The 26,919-nt window shown below is 34.9% G+C and overlaps 3 protein-coding genes across 3 annotated transcripts in view; 1 reads left to right on the top strand and 2 right to left on the bottom strand.

The window, feature by feature from the left end:
- LOC146145565 (zinc metalloproteinase-disintegrin-like MTP8) overlaps positions 1-10,103 on the bottom strand; it is a 30,912-nt gene extending 20,809 nt beyond the window's left edge. Inside the window, exons 1-9 of the mRNA XM_083389597.1 lie at positions 9,966-10,103; positions 9,701-9,789; positions 8,888-9,049; positions 8,473-8,555; positions 7,904-8,100; positions 7,480-7,568; positions 7,077-7,235; positions 6,411-6,587; positions 5,489-5,619 (exon numbers count right to left, since the gene is read on the bottom strand). Coding sequence (XP_083245723.1) covers positions 5,489-5,619; positions 6,411-6,587; positions 7,077-7,235; positions 7,480-7,568; positions 7,904-8,100; positions 8,473-8,555; positions 8,888-9,049; positions 9,701-9,789; positions 9,966-10,065 — 1,187 coding nt within the window. The 5' untranslated portion in view covers positions 10,066-10,103. The remainder of the gene's footprint in view (positions 1-5,488; positions 5,620-6,410; positions 6,588-7,076; positions 7,236-7,479; positions 7,569-7,903; positions 8,101-8,472; positions 8,556-8,887; positions 9,050-9,700; positions 9,790-9,965) is intronic.
- A 794-nt stretch (positions 10,104-10,897) lies between these two features.
- LOC146145564 (transmembrane protein 128-like) lies at positions 10,898-12,295 on the top strand. Its single transcript, XM_083389645.1, has 3 exons — positions 10,898-11,137; positions 11,217-11,384; positions 12,007-12,295. Exons 1-3 carry the CDS (start codon positions 10,944-10,946, stop codon positions 12,143-12,145), a joined length of 501 nt encoding a protein of 166 aa, XP_083245771.1. The 5' UTR covers positions 10,898-10,943; the 3' UTR covers positions 12,146-12,295.
- Positions 12,296-12,319: 24 nt separating this feature from the next.
- Positions 12,320-16,648, bottom strand: LOC146145563 (endoplasmic reticulum-Golgi intermediate compartment protein 1-like). The gene is made up of 10 exons (XM_083389643.1): positions 16,430-16,648; positions 16,068-16,129; positions 15,798-15,870; positions 15,181-15,269; positions 14,664-14,788; positions 14,314-14,418; positions 13,973-14,036; positions 13,645-13,745; positions 13,169-13,291; positions 12,320-12,761 (listed from the first exon to the last, which is right to left on the bottom strand). Exons 1-10 carry the CDS (start codon positions 16,447-16,449, stop codon positions 12,654-12,656), a joined length of 870 nt encoding a protein of 289 aa, XP_083245769.1. The 5' UTR covers positions 16,450-16,648; the 3' UTR covers positions 12,320-12,653.
- Between the last annotated feature and the right edge of the window lie 10,271 nt (positions 16,649-26,919).

Here is a 26,919-nt window from a genome sequence, read left to right as displayed (position 1 = left end):
TCAACACACTGGCTCGTATATGTTAAAGTGAACCGAAACGAAGCAGATGTGGCCGGCCTTCTTTATTATTGTTTAATATCCAAAGCTAGAAACAAGGAAACGAAACCTATGTAGTCACGGAAGGGTGGTTAGCCTTTTATTTGTTAAATAGCGCGTTATTTTAGAAATTTAAAGCGTTATATATGCCGTCTAACTGCTTGAGCAAAAATCAGGAAGCAGCCATCATAAGAGCGATGCTGTGTCAAAACGGACACAAAAGCAAAATATTAATGTTATATGTATTATTATGTTAATCACTAAAAGCGGTTGACTGCAACTTGACAGCGCACATCACTAACCCCCAGGTGAAACCTTTTGTAAAAGCAGTTTATATTTAATACTTTCAATTCCTATAAAAGCAATTGATTTGTGATAGGGTAAACGATGTGTTACTGGTTCAATTTGGTTCGGCTTTACAGCGCACGTGACGAAAGCCCAAAATACCGGAATTGGTAAGTTGTCACGATTACATGGTAACCGATGGCGGAAGGCACCGAACCAGCAATTGCTACTGTTACTTTTGAGCATTTAAGGCTGGCTGCACTGTTGTCAATAATGTACTGTTTTCGATACGCCCAAGGGTAAAATAAAGCTTATTACAAAATAATTTTTAGAAATACAGACAAGCGTAATGCACCTCCACCAAATCTGCCAAGAAAATGTAAAAAATTGGGATTTTTTTAAAGCGCTTTTATCTTATTAATTTCAGTGTGTGTTTGCATGAAAAAATTCGACTGCTGGGTGCAATAGTGGTAATTTGTAGGGCATTAGGAAATCCATGTCAAAACATAGTGTTGTCAAGCCTAAGAGTTTTTAAAGCCGAAATTTAAATCGCCACAATATTAATGCTTTTATTGCCTTTTCAATAACTAAAGTAACACCATTCTCAAAAAGTTAGCTAGGTGTCATAAATATCTGTGTCGTTAGGCCAACTGGTGTTAAAATATGTCAGTATGCAACAAATACATATTTATACAACATATATAATTCAGTATGCAATATATATTTAAACACATATAAAGGACACTAAAGTCTAAAATTTTGGTCTTCTAATGGGGCTTATGGCTGTAACGTAGGCTTGGCATAGTATCAGCAAATGAACCGCGCATAAAAATCGGTCGACGAACCTAAAAATCGGTAGACGAACCAAGCGTTCATGACAAAACAGGTCAAAGACTGCAACCTCACTGTGATAAACACGAAATTACGTCATCGAACGTAAAAAAAGCCCAGCGTGTAAATGCGCGTGGGACAAACGGTTTGTTGCAAACTACGACAGCTCCTGTTTTGCGGAGGCGGTAAACAGAAAAAAAAATGTATGACCTCGGGGCACTGTTACGTCATAGTACCATATGTCTTTGGCGATTTTGAGCGAAAATAAGGCGAAGGGTTCGCGGTTTGAAATGATTCATAACAACAAGGCTTGTTTGAGTCGACCGGACGCCCAAGCAAAAACAGCAATCGAGAAGTTGGATTGGCTAGTGCCATTGGAATCACGAGACCGATTTTTGGGGAATGGCGATTAAGCCAGCAAGGCACGGTAGGATTTCCCCAAACCGTGCAGCAGATTAGTAGAGACTGATTAACCTTCGACTTTCCCTTGCTTTGAATTTTTGGGGCCAACACAAATCATGGTTGCTTTAAAGCGCCACAATTCGGAAACAAACCATAGAGAAAGTATACTATAATAGTATCACGTTTTACACTGGTAGGAAATACGCCGATATTATTTAAGCAAATCTAACTTGTTAGACAAAGAGGCCACAAAACAAATATGCTAAGTAAAATTTTAGAACCCACTTTTGTTTAACCAATGTATCATTGATCGACATATTTGGTTAGTCTGCTAGTGTATTATGATACGTAAGCCGTAATCGTTGGTCAAAAGGCAGCTAAATAAGGGCTAGATCACAGTTGTTGGACACATATGTGTGTGCATCTTTCATATAACCAGCTTTGTTTCAAATGTCTAGTCAATTAGTAACCACTCATTTAATAGGTGTACGCTGGGGCACAATTGACAGCACAGAGATATTTCGAGCTACTACCTACTTTCGATGCTTCACACTCCACCCACACTCGGTGAAGTCACACTTTGCGTTTCCGATTGGCTAAAACAGTGATTCCCAAACTGTGTGCCTCGAGATTTGTCAAGTGTGCCGCGATACTTTTTTGTAATTTCAGAAAAGAGAGTGTTTGTATTCCCAATAGGCATACACGCAAGCATTTTCGACCTAATTAAGCATTATTCGTTACAAATTTCCAATTTAGAGACATTCAAATATAGTTTGTCGGGTGTTAAGGGAGATTGTAAAATTTCTCTATTGTTGTTCTGTTAAAAGTGTGCCGCGAAATGGTTAAGATTTTTTTAGTGTGCAAAAAGTTTGGGAACCACTGGGCTAAAACAAACGACACGTTTCAAAAGATCCCGGGAATTCCGCACAATGGCAGGAGCTTGAACCACTTTCTATTTCCAGGGAAGACAATGTACAGTCACGCATCCTGCTTCGAAGTTGCACAGTAAGGCGAATACAGGAAGGGTCCCAAGCAGTTGCTTTTGCCTTTCATGGTTGGAAGCCCATACACAGACTTTCAAACCAGTGACCCGTTGCTTACCAGTTAAAAAAGCAAGATTTACCTTTAACTTATCTAATCATGCAGGCACATTTTGTATGGAAACAAGCCACGAAATCAAAGTCAACACTTTTAACTAACCGAATCAGTGAAAAAAATACTTGGGTGCAACTTTCTAAACCCGGTAGGAAGATGAAGCAACGTCACAAACAATCCAAAGATTACAGAAGTTTAAAATGTTTTGAAGAATAGAGCGCTGGTCATTTTATTCTAAGGTTTTTCAATTTTAGCAACAACTGAGATATCTCAAGTTTAACCCATAAATATTTTTCTGATTCTCAAGAGCCCTAAAACTCTCAATGAAGCCATTTGCGTCTTAAGTCGTCAAACTTTATGGAATCACAATAAATCATACAATTACCACACAGTTGATTTCGGCCTTAAGCAATTTCTTCCAAATAAGGAATTTACCCATCACCATATCCTTCAACAAATTTATTCAAAATCAGTCAACGAATTTCCAAAGTGGTTGATGTTTGCATGACGTTACAATAATATTTGTCAATTTTTAAAAAATATGTGATAATAGCAGAATGCCTCGGGAGTTATCTGGCTTTTTTAAATTTGACAAATTAATAATAAAAAAATGCAGACAACATTAAAGCTATTAGTAGTGATGTCAATTTGAGTCACATGCCTCCACGTTATACAATAGCAGTAAGGTTACATATCCACAACTGTATTAAGCGCCGGATGTGACCTATTTAATGCATGAAGAATTTAAAATTAAACTTTTACCAAATGCCATTTTAAAATTATACTTTAAAGTAGTAAAACTTTTGTAAACGTTTAGAAATGACGTTATTACAGTAAAGTAAACCATGTAAAAGTTACTGGACCTGTACGTGTTGTTACAACAAGAAACATGTCCGATCGCTGGACAAGGCAAACGGTGTCAGTTGGCTAATTTGATCTTGTTCACTTGTAAATGTGTATGTTTAAATTAGTACGAGGTAATCGATAGAATGGTCAAATCAATTGGAGTAATGTCGGCATATAGCACATAGGACAGACAATAAGCAATAATGCAGCTGGCATATGAATAACGTAACAAACAGTTGGGGGAATGGTGTGTTATCACAAACAGTATGCCATTTCAAAACACTTCAATGTTTTTTAGTACGTTTTTATATTTTAAACAGGCCACTTTTGATCGTCAAAAGTGTAATGTTAAACTAAACTTTCGAAGATACAAAGGTTAGCTGCGAAGCGTTTGGCCCTATAGTTGTTATACAGAAAAATGCACCTACATACATTATTGCTTAACAACCGGAAAGATGTGACGAGGTGACGTACAGGCATTAATTTAACCGCTAAGCCTTGCAGCCACACGTAAACGCATCAAATGAATTACTGTATTATTGTTATTGCACCCTTTTTTATTGTGGCTTTCAGCGGCCATTACCGAACGCTGATGTCATAGCTTTAAAACAATTGCGAGCGCCGCGTCATGCAAAAAACAATAATGAAAAAATCGCCATCAATGACGTATGAAATTCGGCGCCGATTTAATGACGTTTCCATAAATAGCGGCAACGTGACACTGTGTCACGCAAATCAGGAGAAACACAGACAACCTAATTATTCCGCAAAGTACCGCACCAAGCCAAAAAAGACGTTTCCTTAGTCCGCGATATTTCTTTTTTTTTCTTTTTTTAAGCTTACACAATCCACAACGAAGAACTATTATTGAGGTACATTTTAACAGTAACTTTGAAGTGAAATTTACTCAGCTTGAATGCCGACCAGATATAAATAAGCGGTACACTGGTATTGACGCAAAAAAGGCAATTTTACACCTAATTAGTTCTCTAAAATAATATCAAAACAAAATTCCACACAACGTGAAAAAATATGAAGGCTGTATTTTATTAGGTCTCCTTTTTTATTTTGGAAATTATAGAAAAACAACGTAGGTATATAGCGTTCATTTTGAAAAAGAAAACTAAAATCAATGTTAATGTACGTTTAGTTGTAAAGCAGAAACAGACAAAAACCTAATAATTTTAATGTGCGTTTAGTTCACTCTGCACTTCAAACGTTCAAAGGCGAATAAGTTGGTCTTAGAAGCAATACAAAATAACAACGCAGCTGACTACGACCTGAAAGAATTACCTCCAAATATGGGGATTCATTAGCGTCTTTATCACCAATAAAGGTTACGCAACTCAATGAACTAATTCGGCTGTGGTAGATTTACGTGACGTTGAGGTAACTTTCGCAAGAAATGTGAATCAAGACAATGCACATGAGTAACACGGTTGTCTATATTGTCTCATGAATAGTCTGGAGAAAAAAACGAGTACGACTTATCTCTATTTACCACACCGTTGGATACGAAATTTGCAAATTTTAAGGAAGCATTATGTGCGTTTGGGCATAATGATTTTTACTCAGTAGGCTGGGAGTCAGAAACTGCAGGCCTAAATAGCTAACCCCATTGTACAAAAACAAATTTTCCTGCCTGAACTACATAAACCGCCAGACTTAACGCAGCTGAGGTACAGCGAATTTCCAGTAGCTCAATAACCACAAAGCACTTTCGAGAATCTATCAATAGCAATTTCAAAAGAGAGTAGACATTCACTGTCTATATATATATAGCTGTAAACACGAGTTTTTTAAATGCATTTTCATGAAGCAATTTTTTTCTGAAATGATGGTTTATAATAACAAAATGTTCGGTTACGTTTTACGTTTACACATAGTCCGATATGATGCAATTATCCTTTTTTTTTAAGTTTTGGATATTTTCGGCATTTTACTTCACTACTAAAACCTCATTTTCAAGAGACTGTGGAATAGCCAGACTTACCCAGCCGAAGCGGCCATGATACAATGAGTGTTAGCAGGGCACTCGCAGCCAGGCGTGTCATGGTTCATACCGAAGTTATGGCCCATTTCGTGCGCAAAGGTGGCAGCTACGCTCAACACGTTGCTCTTGTCCTGAACAAAAGACAGATTCTAAAAAGGTTGTCTTTATCCACGATTTTACAGACTGCTTTGATTGCCAAATTCGGAAATGTTATTAAGGTTTATAGAATGTGAACTTAAACCTTAAAAATAAAGATAAGCTCTTTTTCTGACAATTTTAACCGGCTGTTGTTATTCCTAAATATATAGTTGAGTATCAACTTGTAAAAACGTTTTTTTTTTTAAAAAAACAATGGCTGGAAAATTAAAAGATTTTGTAAATGCCAGACCCTGTACCTAAATGTAATGTCAACTATTTTGATTCAAGATTTGCAATGTTACACAACTTTACGAAATCAGGATTGCAATGTTATACAACTTTAAAAAAACAGGATTTGCAATATATATTACAGAACTTTAAACAGCAGGATTTGCATTATTACGTAAGCTCTTGTTCTGACTATTTTAGCAGGCTGTTATTGTTCCTAAAACATATATTTGTATATCATTTCGCACCAAAGTGTTTGGAAGGAAAAAAACATTGGCTAGAAATTGATTTCAATGTCACAGATTTTAAAAATGTCATTTCAGTATCTAAATATAGTGTTAATTATATTGATTCAGGATTTTCAATATAACACAATTAAAAAAACTTTTTAACCAGGCTTTGAGCTCATAAGATGTCAATGTTACAGATTCTGAAAATGTCATTCACAGTATCTAAATATAGTGTCCATATTGATTTAGGATTTTCAACATTACACAACTTAAAAAAAACTTTTTAACTGAGTTTTAAGCTTGTTTATTACTATGAAGGGTCTGACCTCATTTACGCCTCCTGATCTTGAGCCACACATTGTACCCACTGTAGCCATGCCAATGGTGGACCCGTCAAATGATCCTCCGTAAAGAAACTGGATGTTGTCTGCATAAACCCAGGGTGAGGCCTCGGAGTCGCTTTTTATTTTCGATTGCCTATATCCCAGAAACTCATTTAAAACCTGCAAAAAGAACCAATGATAGACTATGAATGTATTGTGATAGCAATGGCTGATAAATATGTAGGAATGGCATTTCAGCCATTGCTAGCACTGTTTTGCGACAAAACTGCTTGACAACGATTTTCTATTTAATAACACTTATAGAAATATAAAAACTGCAACACACTTTTTACACTCCAAAAAACAATTTTAACCTGACTTACACCTTACTAAGTGGCAAGAAAATAGGTAAATACCATAATAGGATATCAGTAATAGAATTAATAGAACGCAAAAGTCTAACATGCATCCCTGTAGACAATTTATAATATGAATAAGTTATTTTTTTTAATTTCTAAGCATACATTTATAACAGAGGCTAACATAATTTTGTAAACATGTTAAGAATAGGACAATAAGAACTTTCTAAGATCAGCAAAGAAATAGTTTATTTGGAATAAAAGAGAAAAAAATTTGGATACCAACTGACAGATAAATTTAAAAACTCACATCTTTAGCACTTGTTTTAAATGGAATTTTGTCACCGTTAGTCCATTTTTCAATGTGAGAGAGGACAACACGTATTCCTAACTTGCTGTAGAATCCATCCAAGTAGTTCACAAGTTCTTTTATTTTTTTATCCAATTCAATTGCGGTGTACTTTTTAGTCTGCATAAAAATTACCAAAAAAAGTTAGAAACAGAGTGTAATGTTATTAATTCCGATAAAACTAACAAACAAACATTTATTGCATTCTGGAACTTGTCTGGTTATATTTTCTTAGAGTTTTTTGTGCTTAACAAAAACTTGTGTATTTACTTAGCTGGAGTTTTGTAACATCTTATTTTTACATTTTAAAATAAAATATTTAGATTTGCTGTACAGTTTTAAAATCATAGTTTAACAAACATACCATTGCATTGTCTGCCACAACCATCAGTTCGACAAACTTTTTTTCTCCTGTGTCTCTTTTGTGACGAGAATGCTGTGTCTCGTTAGAACCTTAAACAAAATAATATAATAGTACCTTCGAGAGGTTTCTAATGTACTGCTAAGTCAAAATCTGTAGCTTCTCATGAATTTTCAATATTTCAATTAAATATTATTGCTTCAATTTCTGAAATTAAAAACATTCACTTTTTTCATATATTCTTTATAGACAAAAAATGTGTATGTCTTAGGCAAAAATTTTTAAAATGAAAATGTGAAAAAAACGAGTTTGCTTAAACAACACAAACACGAATAAAAAGTTTCCCTTAATTAGTATAAAAATGCTTATCTTTGATGTATTGTACTTTTTTTACAAAATCAATAAAAAACATCTATTGTATCTTTACCTTTGAACAACGAATCAACAATAGACAAAACATTGTGAGAGTGAGAATGGTCCGCATTACCACATGTGCCTGTTGCTTCTGGATTATTCACAAGACGGTAAATTATATGATTGTCAGGGCTATGCGATAGATTTGAATCTGATGTTTCATCAACTGGGGTAATGACAAGGATGTCACCACCCATCATCACAACACCACTGAACATACAAGCACATGTTTTAATTAATAGGCCTACCTATGTGTAGTGGGTTCTTTATTGACTCCGGATAACTGAAATTGATTGACATGGGGGTTTAAATAGCACCAAATTTAAATAAAGAGAGAATGCTATACTAAACTTAACCTCAACATGCCAAATATTTAAGTAACAATTATCAGTATGTTTCATGCGAAGTTCAAATAAACAACTACAAGTTCCAAAGAACATCAGATTGAAATATTGTTCTAATAGATTTACAAGGTGTCCAATCCTTAACAATATGCATATTTGGTAAAGTTATTTCTTGAAATAGCTTTGACAATTAAATAATTTTTTAGTAAAAAATGATTCTCCACTGTAAGAAACAAACCTTAGTCCATCGCATGTACTAAGCATTACTTGGCTGTCTCTAAATCCCCTGACACTACCATGGTAGTAGCAATGATTCCTTTCCTGCATATAATGCATTTATTGCCATAACTATAAATACAATAAATTAAAGCCTAAAGGCAAATACCAGTTAGATTGCCAGTACAGAATAGGTACTATTTTAAAATGAAATTAGTAGTTTACTGGGTAAAATTCATCACTTTTGTAGAATAAGGTTAAAAATACGAAAGTTCAGTTTATAACAACAAATTTTTAATTGGTTAGGGGGTTTAATGTTTCAGCTATAAAATCCATTCAGCCCAAAGAGCACTATAGCAGTAAACTTTCTAACAAAATAACACTACTTTTAATCATAGACTGCATTGTAACAAAGGTTATCAACGTTACATGCCAACCTGGTCTGAGGGGTGGTACATTTGTAAAGTTCCATCTTCATGGAAATCAGTAATGCCAAAACTGCTCGGAAGCAAATCCTTGTTGAGTGATAAATCCAGGTGATATTTCACTCCATCAAACTCAATCTCGTAAAATGCATCAGAATGATGATGCCCAGGTGCCTAAAGGCACAAATATAAATTCAGTGTTTGCAAAATAATAATAAGTGGAATATAATCACACAAAGTTGGTCTACATCAGGGGCGGGCAACATATGGCCCACCATTTTTTTGTTTTTTTGCGTTTTCGGATTTTCCTTTCGGTTAAAATTAGATTAGAATTTACAATAAGTATTTGCCAATGGATATTGCCTTAAAAGAAAAGTTGACAAATAGTGTCGCAAATTTAATAAGAATTGAATAACAAATTACTTTTTCACTCAAGCCGGCAAGAAAGCAGTATGTTTGCAATGAAAGTGCTGCCGTGTTTAAAGATTATAACAATATGATGTAATCCTTGTATAGGTGGATAAATAATTGATTAAGGTATCACTACAGGAATCCGGCCTGCCAAATACTTCATTTTACCATATCATGCCCGAGGACTGGATAAGTTGCCCGCCCTTGGTTTACTTTTTAGTAATTACATTATGCAGGAGCAATTATAAAGGTTTACATTTTAAAACCAAAGTTATGATGAACCAAATATAATAAATAATAAAAAACCCTCAATAAATCAGTCCCAACATTGAAAATTTCTTCTGTGTAAAATTACACAAAAAAATGTAACACAAAATGTTTGACAACTGTATACTGTTTACAAAATTTTCTAACCTCTTTAATGGAGGTTTCTATAGAAGTTTTTCTTTTCATGTGAGACCAATCATAAAACTGTCGAGGTTGAAAAGTTTGCAAGGCAACAGCTAGAAAAAATGTTTGCAACATATATGATAAAACATTATTTTGTTAAATATAAGATTCATAAACTTTTTACTTATACTTTAAGAAATACAGAACAATAATCTTTAATGATATATGTTATTCTTTGGTGTAAAAACAAATATAATTATATAAATGAGCAAAGTAGAAAACCACATACCTTTATCTTTTGCATAATTTGTATCGATATTTGCATAACAAAACGACAAATATAACAAGAAAATTCCGACTTTTACATAAAATTTTGCATTGGCCACCATAGTGGACTTTAAAGCAAGCAATTTCAAAACCTATTTCTGCAAACAAAACCAATATATTGGCTATACAATGCTGCAATTGGATAAATCCCCCGCGTAGGCCGTAGGCCTTACTTTCCAACTACTAATAAAATAACTAAAAACAATAAATCTGCAGGTGTTGACTATCTATTAGCTCCTGTTATCCAATTATTAAATAAAAACTAAAAAGCGACCAAAATCAAATTAGTATTACATTACGCACGCACTGCTACGAAATTTTAAATAGGTTCGGAAGAATGAGAAAGGCAAACTTCAGGCTAAGCTTAGCTGCATTGGCTGCTCTCGTTTCCCTGTTTACCAAAGAGCATATGCACCGAAGCATATCCTCTGACATTCCTTATAAAATCTTCTAGCTAAGCCCAATGACACGCTCAACGGAATTTCCCTTGCAATTATTTACTGGGTCATTTCCTGGCGCGTTAACTATTTATCTTACTTCCAAGCATACTTTACCGAATTTACTTGAATAAAACTTTAATTTGTTGTGGGTGACACTGACAGGGGTGGCACCCTTTGATCTGCGGTATAAACAACTGCATTTAAAGAAGGTTCTATTTTTTAGTAAGCCAAAATTATATTTTAGGTTGGTTCGACATAGTATACCATTTCAAAATGGAAAAATCATAAAAATAATCAAGGCATCTATATTATCTTTACAACAAAACCTATTTTAAAAACATTTTGTTCTTTATTTCTTATTTTTTATCTCTTGCGACAAGCGACAAAATGGGTATTTCCCTGGTTATTTTGGAAAGTGATAAAAAAATTGTTTGAAGAGAAAAGGTATTTTTTTACCCTTGTAGTTATCAGCTTTAAATCAAATTAGAATATAATAGTTTATGATGGATAGTGAAATAATAATTAACGAAAAACGGGTGGATAACAAAGATGAAAAACAGGAAGTCACAAAGGTAAAAGCGAAACAGAATGCTCACTTCAGAATCGACACTTTTGCTTGGATTGCACTTGCAGTTATTACTGTCTATTACACTGACATTATCAATGCCCTTATGATCGATTCTAGAATTTCAGGGTATGTAATTTTTACATATTTTAATTTTTGTCCAATGTTAATAACAGGTGAAGCTATGAAAAACATTATTTTTGCTCAGATGGTTCTACAACATTGCTCTTTGGTCTACTGCAATCACAGTAGTTGTTGCATTGTACTTCATCGTTTGGTGTAGTATGGTTAAAGGTTTAGATTCGGATGATTGGGAAAAGCAGTCACCTTATGGTATTCCAGTAGCTACTGGCTGTGGAGTTTCAGCAGGCATAAGGTAGATATTAAAAATGCAGTGTCATTATGGCTTAAGTCAATGACTTGATTGAAGTATTATGGCCAAAATGACTTGACTTAAGTATTTCGAACAAATGACCTGACTTGGACTTTAGTCTTTTGGACGAATGACTTGTTTACAACACTAAAAAATTAAAGGTATTATGGCATTTTAAATAAAACATGCCATGAAGTACAAGTGTTGTAAGTTTAGAATTTGGTTACTGTTATATTATGTACTAAATAACTTTAATAAAGACACATCAGACACACTATGTAGATTGTCCAGGAAACATTTTTTAAAACTGCTATTGCCGCAATCTGTAAATCGTATAAGTATATTTTCCAACCATGCATTGTGTATCAATGAATTATATGACACCCTTATCCGGTGATTGCAGAAATACAAACCTTAGTAGAGTTACTTAAATTGCTGAAATACAAGCTGTAGAGTTGGGAGCCTGATTCGGGGCTCGACAAAATCGCACATTTATATGGAGTCAGCTCAGGAATCTGGTTTATTTTATTGGTTGGAGTCCCGGAGTTTGGACCCTACCCTGTATTTGGTTAAGGAAAACTGGTTGGCTATTGATATTATTTCTAAAACTTCTTTATTGTTTCAGCTGGACCATTGCCTTATGGGGAGTTTATGGCATACAGAGCCCTATCATAGTCTTTTTTCTATTTATGGGATTTGTAATGTCAGTTGCAATTTTACCGCCTTGGACTGAAAAGCCAAAGATAGCAGCAAAAGAAGATTGAAGATTAACAAAAGCTGACTAGTTCATAAAACTTTTTACCTGTACCCATGGTGAACCATTATATTCCATCAGTTGACCATTGAATGCCAATTATCTATGTAAACACTGTCAAGGAGACTCTCATTTATGTTTATAGGGATTTCTCATCATGATAAATCCTGTATATCTGATAACTTATGGGATAACACATTATTCAAACCAATGACCAATTTACTCGAACATGACAATGCGACAAGTGGATAAAACAAATTCAAAAATATAGACTTGTATAAAAGACAAACTTACACTCTAGACTAGATTATGAGATACAAAACTAGTAAATATTTTGGACAACGCATTTACACATTTAATACATATTATAATATAGAGCTATGTTACTGACATATATATTTTGTACTGCAAAAGTGTTCACTTCATAAGAAAAGCTGATGACTGCCATAAATAGGATTTACAATTTCCTAAGGCACAAAAATACAATTGCGATTTTAGCAGCGATAGGTATGATGATTTTACGAAAGCTTCCCCAGTGAAAATTTCTTGTAAGCTTCTGTTGCAGAAAATATCATAGAGTCGAGAATTCCTGCCACTGTAAATGTACCGCCAATAATAGCACAAACCTAAAAAACAAACATGTATTTTGTTGGGATATAATATTGTTTCTGTGATGGGTTGGACATGACATAAACACAATTTAAATACTTTGATTAAACCTCCGGAATATCAAGCTCATATAGAAGTAGGGAACATTTTGATGGTTTCCAATATCTCTTTATTGATTTTCTACATATATATTTTTTTTAATTCCTAATTGGATTACAGGAAAAAATATTTGTGTTACCTACTTCTATATGGGATTTGATACTTCCACTATGTCTAACTAAAACCTCCGACCATAATAATTTAATAAAAAAACATTTTTGAAATAGTTTCATTAAATGCAAATAATATCTGCTAATTAATAAATTGGCCAACATTTTTGTTTGTTCAATGACTTTATATATTGCACCATGCACCATTATCTCACCATCGTAATAAAGTGGTAAAATGGCTGTCTCTTTTCAGTGTACTTGACAGTGATTGGAGTGAGTTCGTATCGAAACCAAATTGCAGGCATCACCCTCTGTCCATGTCCGTATGCAATGTAGTCCTAAAAATATAATTGGTGCACAACAGTATAATTGTATGTTTGTGTAAATTCATTTCATGTTAAAAGTACTAGCTAAAAGGTTTTAAATATTTGTTGTAGATTATGCATGCTTACTCTACAACTGTCTCTTTTCAATTTATATTATACGTTTTTTTACATTGTACACACAAGTTTACACTGTGCATTTGGGTATTAGCAGGTGTAATTATCATATTGTTATAACAGTGTGTTGTACATGTATATTGTGTTCAGTTTTAATACATATACAATATGAGAAATATGTTACATATTTTTTGTATATAGATTAAATATTCATAAATACTTAATACAATAGAACACTACAAGTCACTCACTTTATATGCATGTGTGTACTGATACAAATAATGTAGATTTTCATCAATGGATTCATATACAGTGGGGACAATCTTCATTACATAGTCATGAGATGACAGAGCTGAAACAAACAGCAAGTTAAGATATTCTAATTTCAAACATCATTTAGACTCAAAACTTAGAACATTGGTATTTGTTAAATAGCAATGTACAGATGTTTGATTTTACTGCTGTTAAAATCAGTTAAACATCAAAAAAAAATTAAAACAATAATTTACCAGTTAACTGTTTTTTATTAATTTGCTACTCAAATGACAAAATATATATATGACAGTTATTTAATCTTACGATGCTTATCTTGAGTGTTTTTTCCTTCCAAAGCATTGAAGGACTGAGATTTGACATTTGGAATCTAGTGAAATAATATTATAGTAGTAACTAATTTAACATGTCAAATTTAGTTGTCACATACAAATTAAAAATAAATCACTAACACTGTTTATGAAAACTTTTTCCTTCGTTTAGCATTTAGTTCTTTAAAAACAAAACATTTTCTTAGTAGGTATTTCAGAATATATACATAGTGCTGATATTTTTTATAGAAATGGTTGTGTACATAGTACTAAAACAAAATACTTTACATTGTCGATAGTAGAAAATCACGTGTCACAACACACACATACAAATACCTTGATTCTGTCTCCAATTTTAAGTTCTTTTATTAAATGAGTCATATCAGGATTCGGGGGTTGCTGTGCTGAACCATGAGTTGAGACATGGAAGTTTCCAGGTACCTATATAAAATGTAGAAATTTCATCTCGGTGGCCTTTGTTTGGTCAAATTAAAACAATTGATTATTTTTTTAAAATAAGATTTCTAAAGATTAATATTGGAAATCAATGGGAAGTTAGTTACAATATTTCATTTTTAATAACTGTGTTGTAGATTAGAGTTGACCGTTTTTTAAACACTTCAGGTAAGAGTTTTGGCCTAAACAGAAGCACGTAGGTTAAAAACAGCTATATTTGAACTACTAACCTTGTTTATTTGAAAGCTTGAGGTAAAGAGGCAACCCGTTCCTTCGTTTATTGGCACCTTATCTGTATTTTCTACCAAACCAACCTCATGTCTACCCATTGAATCTTGGATGTCCATTCCAAGATCTATAAATTAAACAATAACCACCTATTGGGAATTTTGAACTTAAAGACACCACAGTCCAACAATGCTTAGAATGATATATACATACTCCTTGTATACCTAATGGCAAGCAATAGCATTTAACTTAACTACGCTTTTCAATTAATAAAGATAGGCTTTAATTTCTAAATACATATGTCAAGGTACTTAACAGACAAAAATAGGACAAGGTCAAAAAATCAAAATTGAAGGATATATATATATAGAGGCAATTTTTTTTTATTGCAGGTTGAAGGTTTGAATCAAAGGCAAATATTTTAAGCAAGTTTAAATTCGTGTTACACATAAAAACAAAATTTAATATATGAATTAGAGAGCCAAAAATGGTTTATTTAACGTAACGATAGGAACTTACATTGGCATGGCATCTTTGGAAGTTCAATTATAATTCGCACAGGTACGCGGTCACCGACTTGCGGGTCATCAACATATAGCTCACTTTGTCTGTAAATATTTTGCAATAGACATTACATAAAAAAACAATCACCTTAAAGAAACTAACTGCAGGTAACTCAAAGATGGCCAGAAAGTTTCGCTGAATGTTAAGTGCTTTAACTTTTCCATCCCAACCCACTTGAAACAATGTTTAAAACATAAAACTAGGTTAACCTATAAATGTTATTCCCGTTACTAAAAAGGTGATTATTTACTAAATGTTGCCACAGTGTCTTCACTCTTAGTTCCTTAGTGCAAAATGACTTTAAGTCAATTGGATAGGTGACTAGTGCTTAATTGGATACACTTTTGCTATGCAATAAATGCCTTGGATTTGATGTGTTATTACAAAGCTTTTTATTTTTCCCTAACTTAGACTTGTTGTTTACCGAATGACTTAACTGGTAGTGTTTACAACACTCACAAAAGACTACATCACAATAAAGTTATACAATTTAGCATGCAATTAGATGAATTGCCAGTTAATACTTATAAATTTAAAAATAAATGTAAATATTTAAAAAGTAATCAACTTACATTTCAACATTGATAAAACTGGCTAGTTCAGAAATGAGTAGAAAGAATATAAAGCAGCAACATCCAACTGAGACTAAAAATAAAAAACAAATATTTGAAAATAAAATAGCAAAAAATTAAGATCATGAATCATTAGCTATAATTACATATTTGTAAGAATAACAATCAAATTTATCATCATAAACTTGCTTTAAACATATATTACACTTAAACGTAACACAAACTAACATAGTACTTAGTAAAGCTAAACAAACATCTAGCAAAACTTACTAGCAGCTCCTGTGTTTGTTGGCTGTGTAAGGTCTTTTGGTACTTTTCGGTAAATGTCAAATCTATAAAAGAAATACAAAGTTTAGTATGTTTTAAATAAAATCATTTGCTTAACGATGTAAGTTTAATTGAAAATCAAATATTAAAACTGATGTAATGGCAATTTTAAAGATACACTTCAACAAAAAAAGGATTGTTGTATGTGCTTGGCATTACTAAAAATAATATGAATAAAACTTTAGCAAAAACCACCAATAGAGCTAATATAAAACAAAAAGTCAACATAAATAATTACACTTTCCTAATATTTGCGCAATTATATAATCTCTGGTGGTATGCTGGTAATTAGACTTTGCACTCACCGTCTCAAATCGAAAACCATCTTCGCAGCGTTTGTTGTTCAGCACCAGGCGTACAGCAAAATAGACAATCAAGTTTTTTGAGAAATCCGCGGCCAATTTGCAGCGTTTGAAGGCTCTCTAATCGCCAGTAGCGTCCGATTTCCAGGAAGTTTAAACGACACGTGTGCCACGAAAACAATCAGTCCAGGCGCCTATCACAGAACAGCAGACCTGCCGACGTTTTTTGCGACTGAGCAAATCCGCTTCGGTACGTGTCATACCTGCAGGCGTCCGGTGCGCAGTCAAGCGTACAGTGTACCTACTCTAGGCAAAGAGACTTTAAAATCTCTTTGCTGTAGGCTACTTGGGCGGAATATGATCGGAGCAGGTTCCAGAGGTTGGTTGTTCGAATCGTGGCGCTATCTAAGTTACAACGGTTATAATTTTGCTACATTTTTCCTTTCAAACAAAGGGTTGGATAAGCGTTTAAATTGATCTATGTCTTATTATTGCTACGAAACAAACACAAAATAAATTGTGCTGTTTACATAAAATTTGACAGATTGATTGATTGTTTATAGTCTTTAACATGTAGGCTAAGTGTTTTTATTACTCAAGCCGAATATTAAGGATGATTGTGTTTTTAGTAAACTGTGAACCTGTAACAGTTTCCGAAATGCGAATTTTTTATTAGTTTAAGTACCGGTAGAATATTTATTATCTTATCAAGAGTTTAACAAGGTTAGGCTATCAACTACTAATTGAAACTAAATTTAATTAGACCTATTTGACAATGATGAATGACTTTTAATATAATCTGTGGTGTCATTCGGAGAATGAAGAGTTAACTGGCCCATTTGTTTTGGAAACAGAAGTCACCGAAATAGCCTACTTGCGCATTTTTGTAAATTTCTATTGGCATTTTGTGTATCTTTAGCGCAAAGTTTGTCTTTCAAAAGATTTCAAATCTATGTGAAAGTAGTTGCATTTCTGAGACTGTTCCGTTCGTTTGTAACCTATAGTCTCTGAATAAGCAAATCGTTCTTACTCGACGTCGTATATAATTAATTTGAAAGTTTGGGAAACCCAATGTTGGCAATCCTTCCAAAGTTAACCGGCCTGGTGGCAAAAAAATCCCCACTGATCAAAATAAATAACGTTTTCAAACGATTGCATCAATGTCCACAGCAAAAACCCCGTTCGTGTGGTAATAAAGCAATCCGTTTGTATGTCGTTTGTTTTCGGTCAAACTTGAGTGCCTATATTTGGATTGGGTATGCTCGCCGCTTCGGGCTATATATAGCGGACTCATTCAATGAGCTTTAGCCAAAGGATCGCAATCAGTAGCGCAGGTTTTGATCAGACAACCGGAATTAGTGGCACGAATTTTGCGACATAGATTTTACCAGATAAAATGCAATTGGCATTTCTTGCTCAATTGTTAGGTTTGTTGGAAATTGCAAGAGGTATGAAAACCAATCAATCATTCAAGAGTGTAGTGTTAAGCGAAATAATTACTAGCTAACCCCTAACCGCTCTAATGTAATGTAGGCCTATTCTTATCCTAAGCTATACGTTAAGCTAAACAGATATTATGGTTGAACTATTGTGATACGGTATTTTAGCATTTTTAATTAGAAAGATCTTTGTTGTTATAAAGGCTTACAATGCTGGACTTGTCAAGAGATGCTAAGTGCCGACGAATGTGCAATCAGGGGAACACTTGAAACGTGTATTGGCGAAAGTGTAAGAATTAATGCAGCGATTTTTCTAGAAACGACGTTTTTTCTTACATTTTTAGGCAAAATGAACACTCTGTAGCCCTTTAGGCAGAAGAGTAAATCCTAAAAATTGGCTTAACAACTTCATTGTAAATAGAATTTTTGCTCGTGAAAGAATCTGGTGTTGCGCAACAAGTAAACTTGTACACATGTTATGCCAGTTCAATTTGAAATAAATCTATATATACGTGGATTGTAATTGCGATGCGTAGAAATTCAACTATATCACGACTTGTTAATAACTTAGATCAGGGATATTTAACTGTGGTCCATGGACCGCTAGTTTTATGGGGTATATAACGGCTAATTTGATTTATTAGTGCATACTTTAAAATAGAAGGATTTTTCAAAACAAAAGGGATTAATAAAAACTAGTTTTGTCATCTCCTTAATTGTATTTAGGGTCAATTTGAGTTTAATATTTGCTCATAAGTAGTAAAAAAAAAAAAATTATTTGGGGGTCGGTGTTACAAAAAGCTTATGAACCCCTGGCTTAGATCGTTATACATCTACGATCATGGGCGCCCGCACGGTGGGGCAAGGCGGGGGGCACTTGCCCCCTCCCCCCTGGAATTTCAAATTGCGATTATTAGTATTAATTATAAGTGTAATTAGTATTAATTATGAAGGTTAAAAATATTATACATTATCCATTGCCCCCAGTGGCGTATCCAGGGGGGCGGGAGTTCTTACCCCCTTTTTGTAAGTGATATTATCGTTTTTGTTCGTTTTTGTCACGGTTTAACAAACTGTTCGAAGCGGCGTGCTTTTTAAGTAATTGGGTCACGCGTCTTAATCTAATGCGAAACCAAAATCGAGCGCAAAACGCCGTTTTTCGTCTTTTGTTTGGTCGACCGTAAACGCTGGAAGTTTTTCTCTTTCGTTAATTGTTTAGGTTGCCTGATTAGCAAGTGTGTATTCGACAATGGGCAACGCTAAGTCAAACTTTTTTTATTTTTTCTCGCTAAAAAAACGTCGAGTTATACGCAGTATGTTCCTCGCTGTCCTGTCTCTGCGCTAATATCCGATGTTGGTGTAACATCCACATTTGTTTAACTGAAGCAGATGTTGACTGTGGTGCGCGTTTCAAAGTCTCCATTTTTAAGTAACGATGGTTAACGCAAATTACGCTCTTTAGGCATACTCTAAGACAGGGGTCGGCAACCTTTTTCTAGTCGCGGGCCCTTGGATATATTTTGTACTTAAAAACGTGTTTAATTACATTTACAGAGGCCGTAAAGTTTTGACGCAAAGCGAGAAAAAAAACGTTTGTTTGGTTTAAAATTCGAGTTCACACGTTCGTCATCGATACTAATAATGAAAAGTGTAATAAAACTACTTCGAGGTAAATCTAGCTCAGGGTTTGTTAACCGTTTTTAGTCAAGGCGCACATAGCGAGCGAAGTGAGCGCGATTTTTTGTGGGTATACCGGTATTTCTTTTAATTTCTTGCAAGTTTTTATTACATTGCCGAAAATAAAAAATAAAAAAAATGTTAAAAATTTATGTCCAATATTTTTCAATATGTTTTCCGTTTATGCGCGACGCACTTGGCAGCCTTCCACGGCGCAACGGTACAGAAGCACTGATCTAGTTGAAAAGGCAGAATTAAAACGTAACCAAACCAGACGTAAAATAAACATTCTCGAGAAGCGTGACCATTTTTCGCAATTATAGACTCGTGTGTAATTTGTCAAAGAAGCGGCGGGCCGGTGAATTACATCCGGCCCGCGGGCCGTAGGTTGCCAACTCCTGCTCTAAGACCGCGTGCTAAGTGTGCAATGGACACAACTTATTTCCCCTCAACCGCAGCTTGTAATTTAGCTGACTTGGCACACAGCTCGGCGCAGATGTTGCGCTAATCGTGGCATAATAACACCCGGAAAAAACGATCTTCGTTTAGTATTGCAGGTGGTGAAAGACGTGTTTGTACCTTAGCGCTTGTTCCGTTCATGGAACTTGAAAACTGTGCTGCTGATAGTCGAATTATGTGTGATTCTACCACAATTAATCACACATATTTCACGGTCTTGGTTTGATTTTGCCTGAAGTAAACGATTGTACACCGTGATTTCGCAGCTGGCGCCTGATGTCGACGACGCACGTGGTCGCTTTTGCTGGACTTGGCTGTTTCTTATTAGTTTTTTTATCACGTCTTGCAATCACAATTCTATGACGTCATACTGTCACTGTTTTATGACGTCATTATTCATTAACGTCAGACGAAAAATAGGGGAATTCCCTAAGTTAAAAATTCAGGACCACCCTTTTTGATTTTCTGGTTACGCCCCTGATTGCCCCTGGAAAAATTTTTGCGGGCGCCCCTGTCTACGATGTTTGGCAAATGGATAAAACTGTGGTCCCAAAAACAGACAATGATCTTCCAAGGCTTTCCGTTTACTTTTTCAGCAAATGTGTGAGACGGTAGCGAGAAGGGACGGGAAAGAATATCGCGTGACGAAAGGATGCAAGCATGAGAATGCCTGTCACAACAATATGATACAGGTAGCCTATAGACTGAATTGAATCCAGCATGTGTAAACATTTAGCTGAAAAACACGCCTCACGTCGGAAAATGTCTGGTTGTACGCTTTACCCGATGCCAAATGTCATTGTCGGACTAACACGATCTAGGGTGGTTTCGGTACCCATCCTATACTAAATTGATAGAAAAATAGGCAACTAGCTAAAAAACGTTAAATAAAATTTAGGTTTAATAACGTGATAATAAAATTCCTATGAACATTTTATTTTTTGTAAGATTGTTTGTTTAACAATACTAATGACGTAGTTTGGTATAATTAGCTTTTCCGATATACCGATAACCGATGTGTAGAAAATACGGCCTCGATGTGCATTAAACTGCTTTCAAAAGAAGCTATCTTTTACTGTTTCTATTGTTATCTACCTTATCATTTTGAAGAAGGTGCTACTTATTTACCATTTCTGTTGCTATCTACCTTACAATTTTGACAGATGTATTTTGGTTGTAAATATTACAAGTTTTGAAATCAAACTGTAAATCTCTTTGCTTCAGAACACCACAATTTCTGGAGCATCAACACATTGCAACTCGGAACAAGCGAATTCCGTGTGCTCATGTTGCTGTAACATTACCTCCTGCAATGCGAATGTATTGAGCTGCTTGGATATTACATTGCACGACACAAAAAGTAGGTCTACACATTTGTTGGTATTAGCTAAACACTTACAGTTTAGAACGGTTTTATGTAAAAGTGTTTATTATCGTGATTTTTAGATCAATTTTATGTCAATGGGTTGTTATTTACGTACACAAATAAATCGATTCTGGGCATATCTAAATTTTGTAAAGTTTCTATTTGAAATATAAACTGTATTAAATTGCAGCTACAAAAGCGTTTAAAAGGATTCTGGATTCCCTATATGAACAAACCAAGTCGTTGCGAGTTTTACTAACATATTATACTATATAGTTGTTTCAATACATGGTGCACGTCTTGTAAAACATGGCGTTCGTTGTTAGTCAAAGCAAGGTGTGTAAATTGAAGTGTTCACTGTAACTGCTGATTACTATGTGCTTCTTCAAGGCATTAAAACAATTTTCGAGCAATTATCTCAAGTTGCAGACTTTTACCTGTATAATTGCACATGTTCAAAGTTGTTATAACTTGGGTATTGTGAAGTTATTGAGATTTCTTTCTGCAAACTCCAACAATTTTTTTGGAAATGTGAAACCTACAATGTTATCGTAAAGTATACTGGGATTTCAAACCTTGTAAGTCTGTTATTTTGCAACGAACGTTTTTTTGGCATTTAGGCACCCAATGTTTGCAACACATTCCCGAGGTCCCACACGGCAGTGTGACTTGCTCTAATGTGGAAGAGACTGGGACAATTTGCCAGCTTCAATGTACACCTCCCTACGAACCCACCGGCCAAGATAAGTTGATTTGTTTGACGAATGGTTCATGGAACAAACCCCAGCCATGTTGCAAGCGTAAGTATTTCACCCTGAAATTTACAATAAAATATTCGTTACAGTTAACGCCAAACAAGGGTATGGTAAAACGCGTTTCCCACTCAAACACTAATTATATTTTGTTGACTTCCACGCGATTAAGCCATGTAAAATGGCCTATTGCAAAATCAGAAAAGAGTATTGACCGAAGTGCGTAAACCATTACATTTCCAAGGAAAACTAACTTACAAATTACATATTGTACAACAAACCAAATAAGTCGAGCAAATGGTTGTCATTTAATTAAGAAGTTGCGATACGCACTTGTATTGTCTCGGGGTTTAATTGGTCTCAGTCATGAACTGATGATTAAGAACAAGTGCGTATCAAAACTTCTTCATTAAAATGATGTCGATTTCCTCTACTCATTTGGCTTCCACATCCGTGCATAGTGTACCCCAAGGACAACAAATAGTTTAGTTTTTTTAACATTTCGTATTTTGATACCTTTAACAAACGCATTTCAATGCTAAAACTAACTCAAAGTTTTCAATATTGCAGTACCATGTCCACCCTACTACTATTACGATTCAGCTGCTGTTTACCATGTATCGAACAACGAAACCTTCCAAGTTGTCTCCACTCTTTTCAGCCAAACAGTATCGTAAGATTTCGTTAGGTTCAGGGTTGGTTCACACTAGACGCGTTTTGCTTCTGGAGTTAGTGTCTGGCACAAAACGCTTGCGTCGTCCAGTTGACACATAACGCGTTGCCAGCGTTAACAGCAAATTTATTCGCTTCTGTTCCAACCGAAAGCGTCACAGTTCAAATATTTTACCAAAAGCGTTTTACGTTATAGCCAGACGCGTATAGTGTGAACCAACCTTCAGGATAGCATAATTTGTTTTTTGTTTTCGAAACCTTTACATAATCCCGTAGGGCAAACGACGAGACGTATATGTAAAACATAAAAATGGCAAACTAAGTGTCAATGTTCGTACAGTATGTGACTTTGCCGACCCCTTGAACTCTTAAAGAGTTATGTGACATCGCCGTTTGAGCTATTGTAACCATTCTGTAATAATGGTTTGTTGCCTGTTTAATACATTTCTGGGTCGCCTGAAGACATACCATGGTAATAGGTTTGGTTTCTGTCAAAAATAACTTTTTAAAGTAAAACTTTTGATTTTTTTAAATGTTGATAAATTCTTTCTTTCGTAAAAAGACATCATTGATAAATCATCTGTTTAACAGCTAAACCAATTTTTCTTTAAAAAAAAACAGCACTCCACCATTCAACATACCACAAAGAATATATTTCATTGACGTGCGTTCCATGTCTGCGTAAGATTGATGGTGAATGTCAGAAACATTTTTGTTTATCCATACAGACACATAGCAACCGGAGAAGACGCGACCCTGTTTGCTGGAATCTATTACAGCGGAACACCACGCCTCTCCACCCGTTTTTTGTTCAACCAGTACGGGGGAAATGCAACAAGACTAATGACCCTACTGCGAGACCGCTTTGTTCCGGTTAATACCGGTTAGTATCGTGATGTTTTTTTATTGAATGGCATTAGTTTGTGACCTGGTTTAGTTTTCTCTAACTTTTTTTTATGCTCTCGATAAGTCTAATTACTTCATGGACGCCAATAAGTACGGTTTGCAGGCAGGCGCAGATCTAGGAATTTTGTTTGGGGAGGATATGACGTCACAAAGTTATGTCATAACATAACATCACATAGTTACGTCACACCATGACGTCACAAGGTTGCGGCAAAATGTGACGTCTCAAAGTTATATATAAACGTGACGTCATAAAATGTAACCTTTTGAACAACACATGGTTTGTTAAATAGGCAAAAAATAAAGTTTGTGTTAAGAGCCATGGCCACGTGCCCGCCCCTGCCATGGCCATGTGCCCGCCCCCCTTGGATCTGCCCATGTTTGTAGGTAGTGAATTAATGTAACAAAATGACAAAAAGTCACAAAATAAAAATAGGAATGGAAAACGCTTGTTAATGGATATGACTAATCCAAAGTACGTATACATCAACATACTGGCGACAAAAATATTCACTTACAAATGCCAAAGAAAACTCTTATTGACAGAAGACGGATTGGTGAACACCGGAGCAGCTCTCAATTACGCGCTGGACAACTTTTATCTGGAGAGAAACGGGGCGAGGCCCAATGTACCCAAAATACTGATCATTGTTACCGATTCCAACTCTGACGACAGTATTGCTGAGGCTGCACAACGAGCAAAGGAACAAGGATACATTGTAAGTAGGGATGTCCGATAGAGTATAATTGGAACCGAAAGCCAAAGTGGTAACATTCTATCAAAGTTCCACACAATACTGTACGTGTTATCGGTGCCAATCCTATCGATGCCGTTTTTAACTTTTCTAATGTGAGTTCCAAGCATTTGTAGTTCTTATTTGCATTCCAACAGACGTACGTGTTGCTGTTAAAATCGAAATACAAGCGAGTAGACCTGGATGAGTTTCGCAACTTCGTCAGCAATCCAAACTACCTTTTCCAGCTGGATCTCGAACAACCAAACTATGGGGAATATTTCAGCGATGCTCGTCGCTACTTCTGCACCGACACGTGTTCATTGTAAACCGTACTTGATTATGCCTATGGGACCTATATGTGTGAAATTGTAGGCCCTTCCTATCATGTTTAGCCTGTAACTTTAAGACGCCGTAACTTTTCGTTTCCAACCGCTCTGAAGCGTTTTTTTACATATTTATTTGTCGTAGGCCTACCCTAATCCCATAAAATGCATGTGTAGAGCTCGGTCTCCCAAGTGGTTGGCAAAATATGTGTCGATTTTGGAAGGGGTAGGAAGGTGTTAACAACATAACTGTAAAACAGGGTAACTCCATATTGCAAAATAACGTAAAACAACAAGGAATTCGCGAAATCTGGCTCTTCTTATGTTTTTTAAATGAATGCCATACGAAGGCTAGTTTCATGTTTGCAATTATCCTCTTTAACTGAATGACGGCATTATCAAATATAAACACAACATAATTTCTAAACGTTTGAAACAGTAAACATTAAACATTTCGTTTGCTGTGGTTCAATAAAATAAAGATTACTTAAGTTTTGTTTGTTTATATTATATTGTATAATGAAATCAGTTTAAAAAAACGTTACTATGCTTTATTATATACAGAAAGTTATCATGAGTCTTATATACAGTACAGCACTTCAGTTGTAAGACTGCAGTTATAATTGATTTTTACGAACGTTTCAACGAATGCATTAGAAGTTAGAATAATGACTTTGATATTTGTTTTTCAATTCCTATTCTTGTTGCGAATATCAAAAGGTAAGAAAGATAATGTCATTGGAGTGGACATATTTCTTACTTATAGGCCTACTCAGTGTAAAATTTAAGATAGTTGTGTTGCTTGCTCAAAACTATTATGGTAAAACTGCGATATCAAATCATTGAAAACGCAGCTTAGCAAGTGTACGCAAATCGACTAAAAATTGCAGACTTGAACGAGTTTCTGATCAAAACAAGAAGTTCTCAAAATCGAAACCACTTCTTTTAAACAACGAGACACCGGGAAATTACTTCAACGCCGTTCTCTTGCATTTTACTGCAGAAATAGCTGTCCAAATTAGTCAGTATCGCAACTTTCGAAAATATAAATAGGCCAACCTTGAAGGACTTACAGTTGGACACTTGAATATCTTAATAGGCATAACAGACCGTGCTGATTTTACCAAAGCTGAACAAAGGAATAAAATTAGGTGTTTATAGTGACATGGCCGTCTTTTAATGTTGTATAGCCACCTACTTTGCGCAAAACGGTTGCCTCATAGTATCGATGCGAAGCCAAAATGCGACAGCAAAGTGATAATATCGACACCCGTACTATACTCGTGTGGTATCGTTATTAATCTGATACCGAATTTATTGGTACATTTAAGTATTGAGTTTTGATGAATCGTATAGCGTGTTTTCCAACTTAAAAGGTAACTTGAATTAAAATATAAACCTGAACGGACAATTGTGTCTACGGGGACACAGGGAATAAAATCAAGCTATAAATAGTACTTTATTGTGGATTAATTTGTTGATTAATTTATTAGCACGCGTGTTATAGATTTTTGTTGTACAGTGTCAACTTAAAGATTAAACTAAGTACAGAACTTAGTAAACCGAAAATCAGTTTGTTTGTATGTAATAAAAACATAAATATATTTCGCTATAAAGCATCATCAGTATCTAAAAACATAACACAACATAAGTCAAGAATACGCTAATAAAAACCTAAACCAACTGTTTAGGCAAGTGGTGCACTACTCAAGCCGCAACTGCTGCAACTAAATGACGATGCAATCAGTAAAGTGACGTAAACTGATAAGACAGATAAATGCGCGCCATGAGGTGGAAAATAAAAAAGAGAAGGCAAATAGAGAAAACTAACAAAACAAAGTAATACAGCAAAATGAAACACTATTTAAAACGAGGTAAAATCATTTTTTGGATGTTTATGGATGCTAGCATTTATAAGGTTAAGCCATTTGTCCTCGCACAGGTCTAGTTGGTTGACCTCGGGTTGCTCTACAAAAGTCACCTTGAAACAATTACTTAAAAGTGGCTTGGAAGCAAAAAAAAAATGTGGACATGATAGGATTTGGCACGCGTGCCGCTTGTTGGACACCCCTGGTTTAGGTTTTTATTAGCGTATTCTTGACTTATGTTGTGTTATGTTTTGAGATACTGATGATGCTTTATAGCGAAATATATTTATCTTT

The sequence above is a fragment of the Ascidiella aspersa genome, chromosome 5 (genome assembly GCF_963924565.1).
Source record: "Ascidiella aspersa chromosome 5, kaAscAspe10.2, whole genome shotgun sequence".
NCBI lineage: Eukaryota > Metazoa > Chordata > Ascidiacea > Phlebobranchia > Ascidiidae > Ascidiella > Ascidiella aspersa.
This window is presented reverse-complemented; position numbering and strand designations above follow the sequence as displayed.

Coding starts and splice junctions, on each gene's coding strand:
- LOC146145564 (XM_083389645.1), top strand. CDS start 10,944: ATGATGGATAGTGAAATAATAATTAACGAAAAACGGGTGGATAACAAA. Junction 11,138..11,216: donor ATCGATTCTAGAATTTCAGG/GTATGTAATTTT, acceptor ATTTTTGCTCAG/ATGGTTCTACAACATTGCTC. Junction 11,385..12,006: donor GGAGTTTCAGCAGGCATAAG/GTAGATATTAAA, acceptor TTATTGTTTCAG/CTGGACCATTGCCTTATGGG.
- LOC146145563 (XM_083389643.1), bottom strand. CDS start 16,449: ATGGTTTTCGATTTGAGACG. Junction 16,130..16,429: donor ATGGTTTTCGATTTGAGACG/GTGAGTGCAAAG, acceptor TTTCTTTTATAG/ATTTGACATTTACCGAAAAG. Junction 15,871..16,067: donor AACAAACACAGGAGCTGCTA/GTAAGTTTTGCT, acceptor TTTTATTTTTAG/TCTCAGTTGGATGTTGCTGC.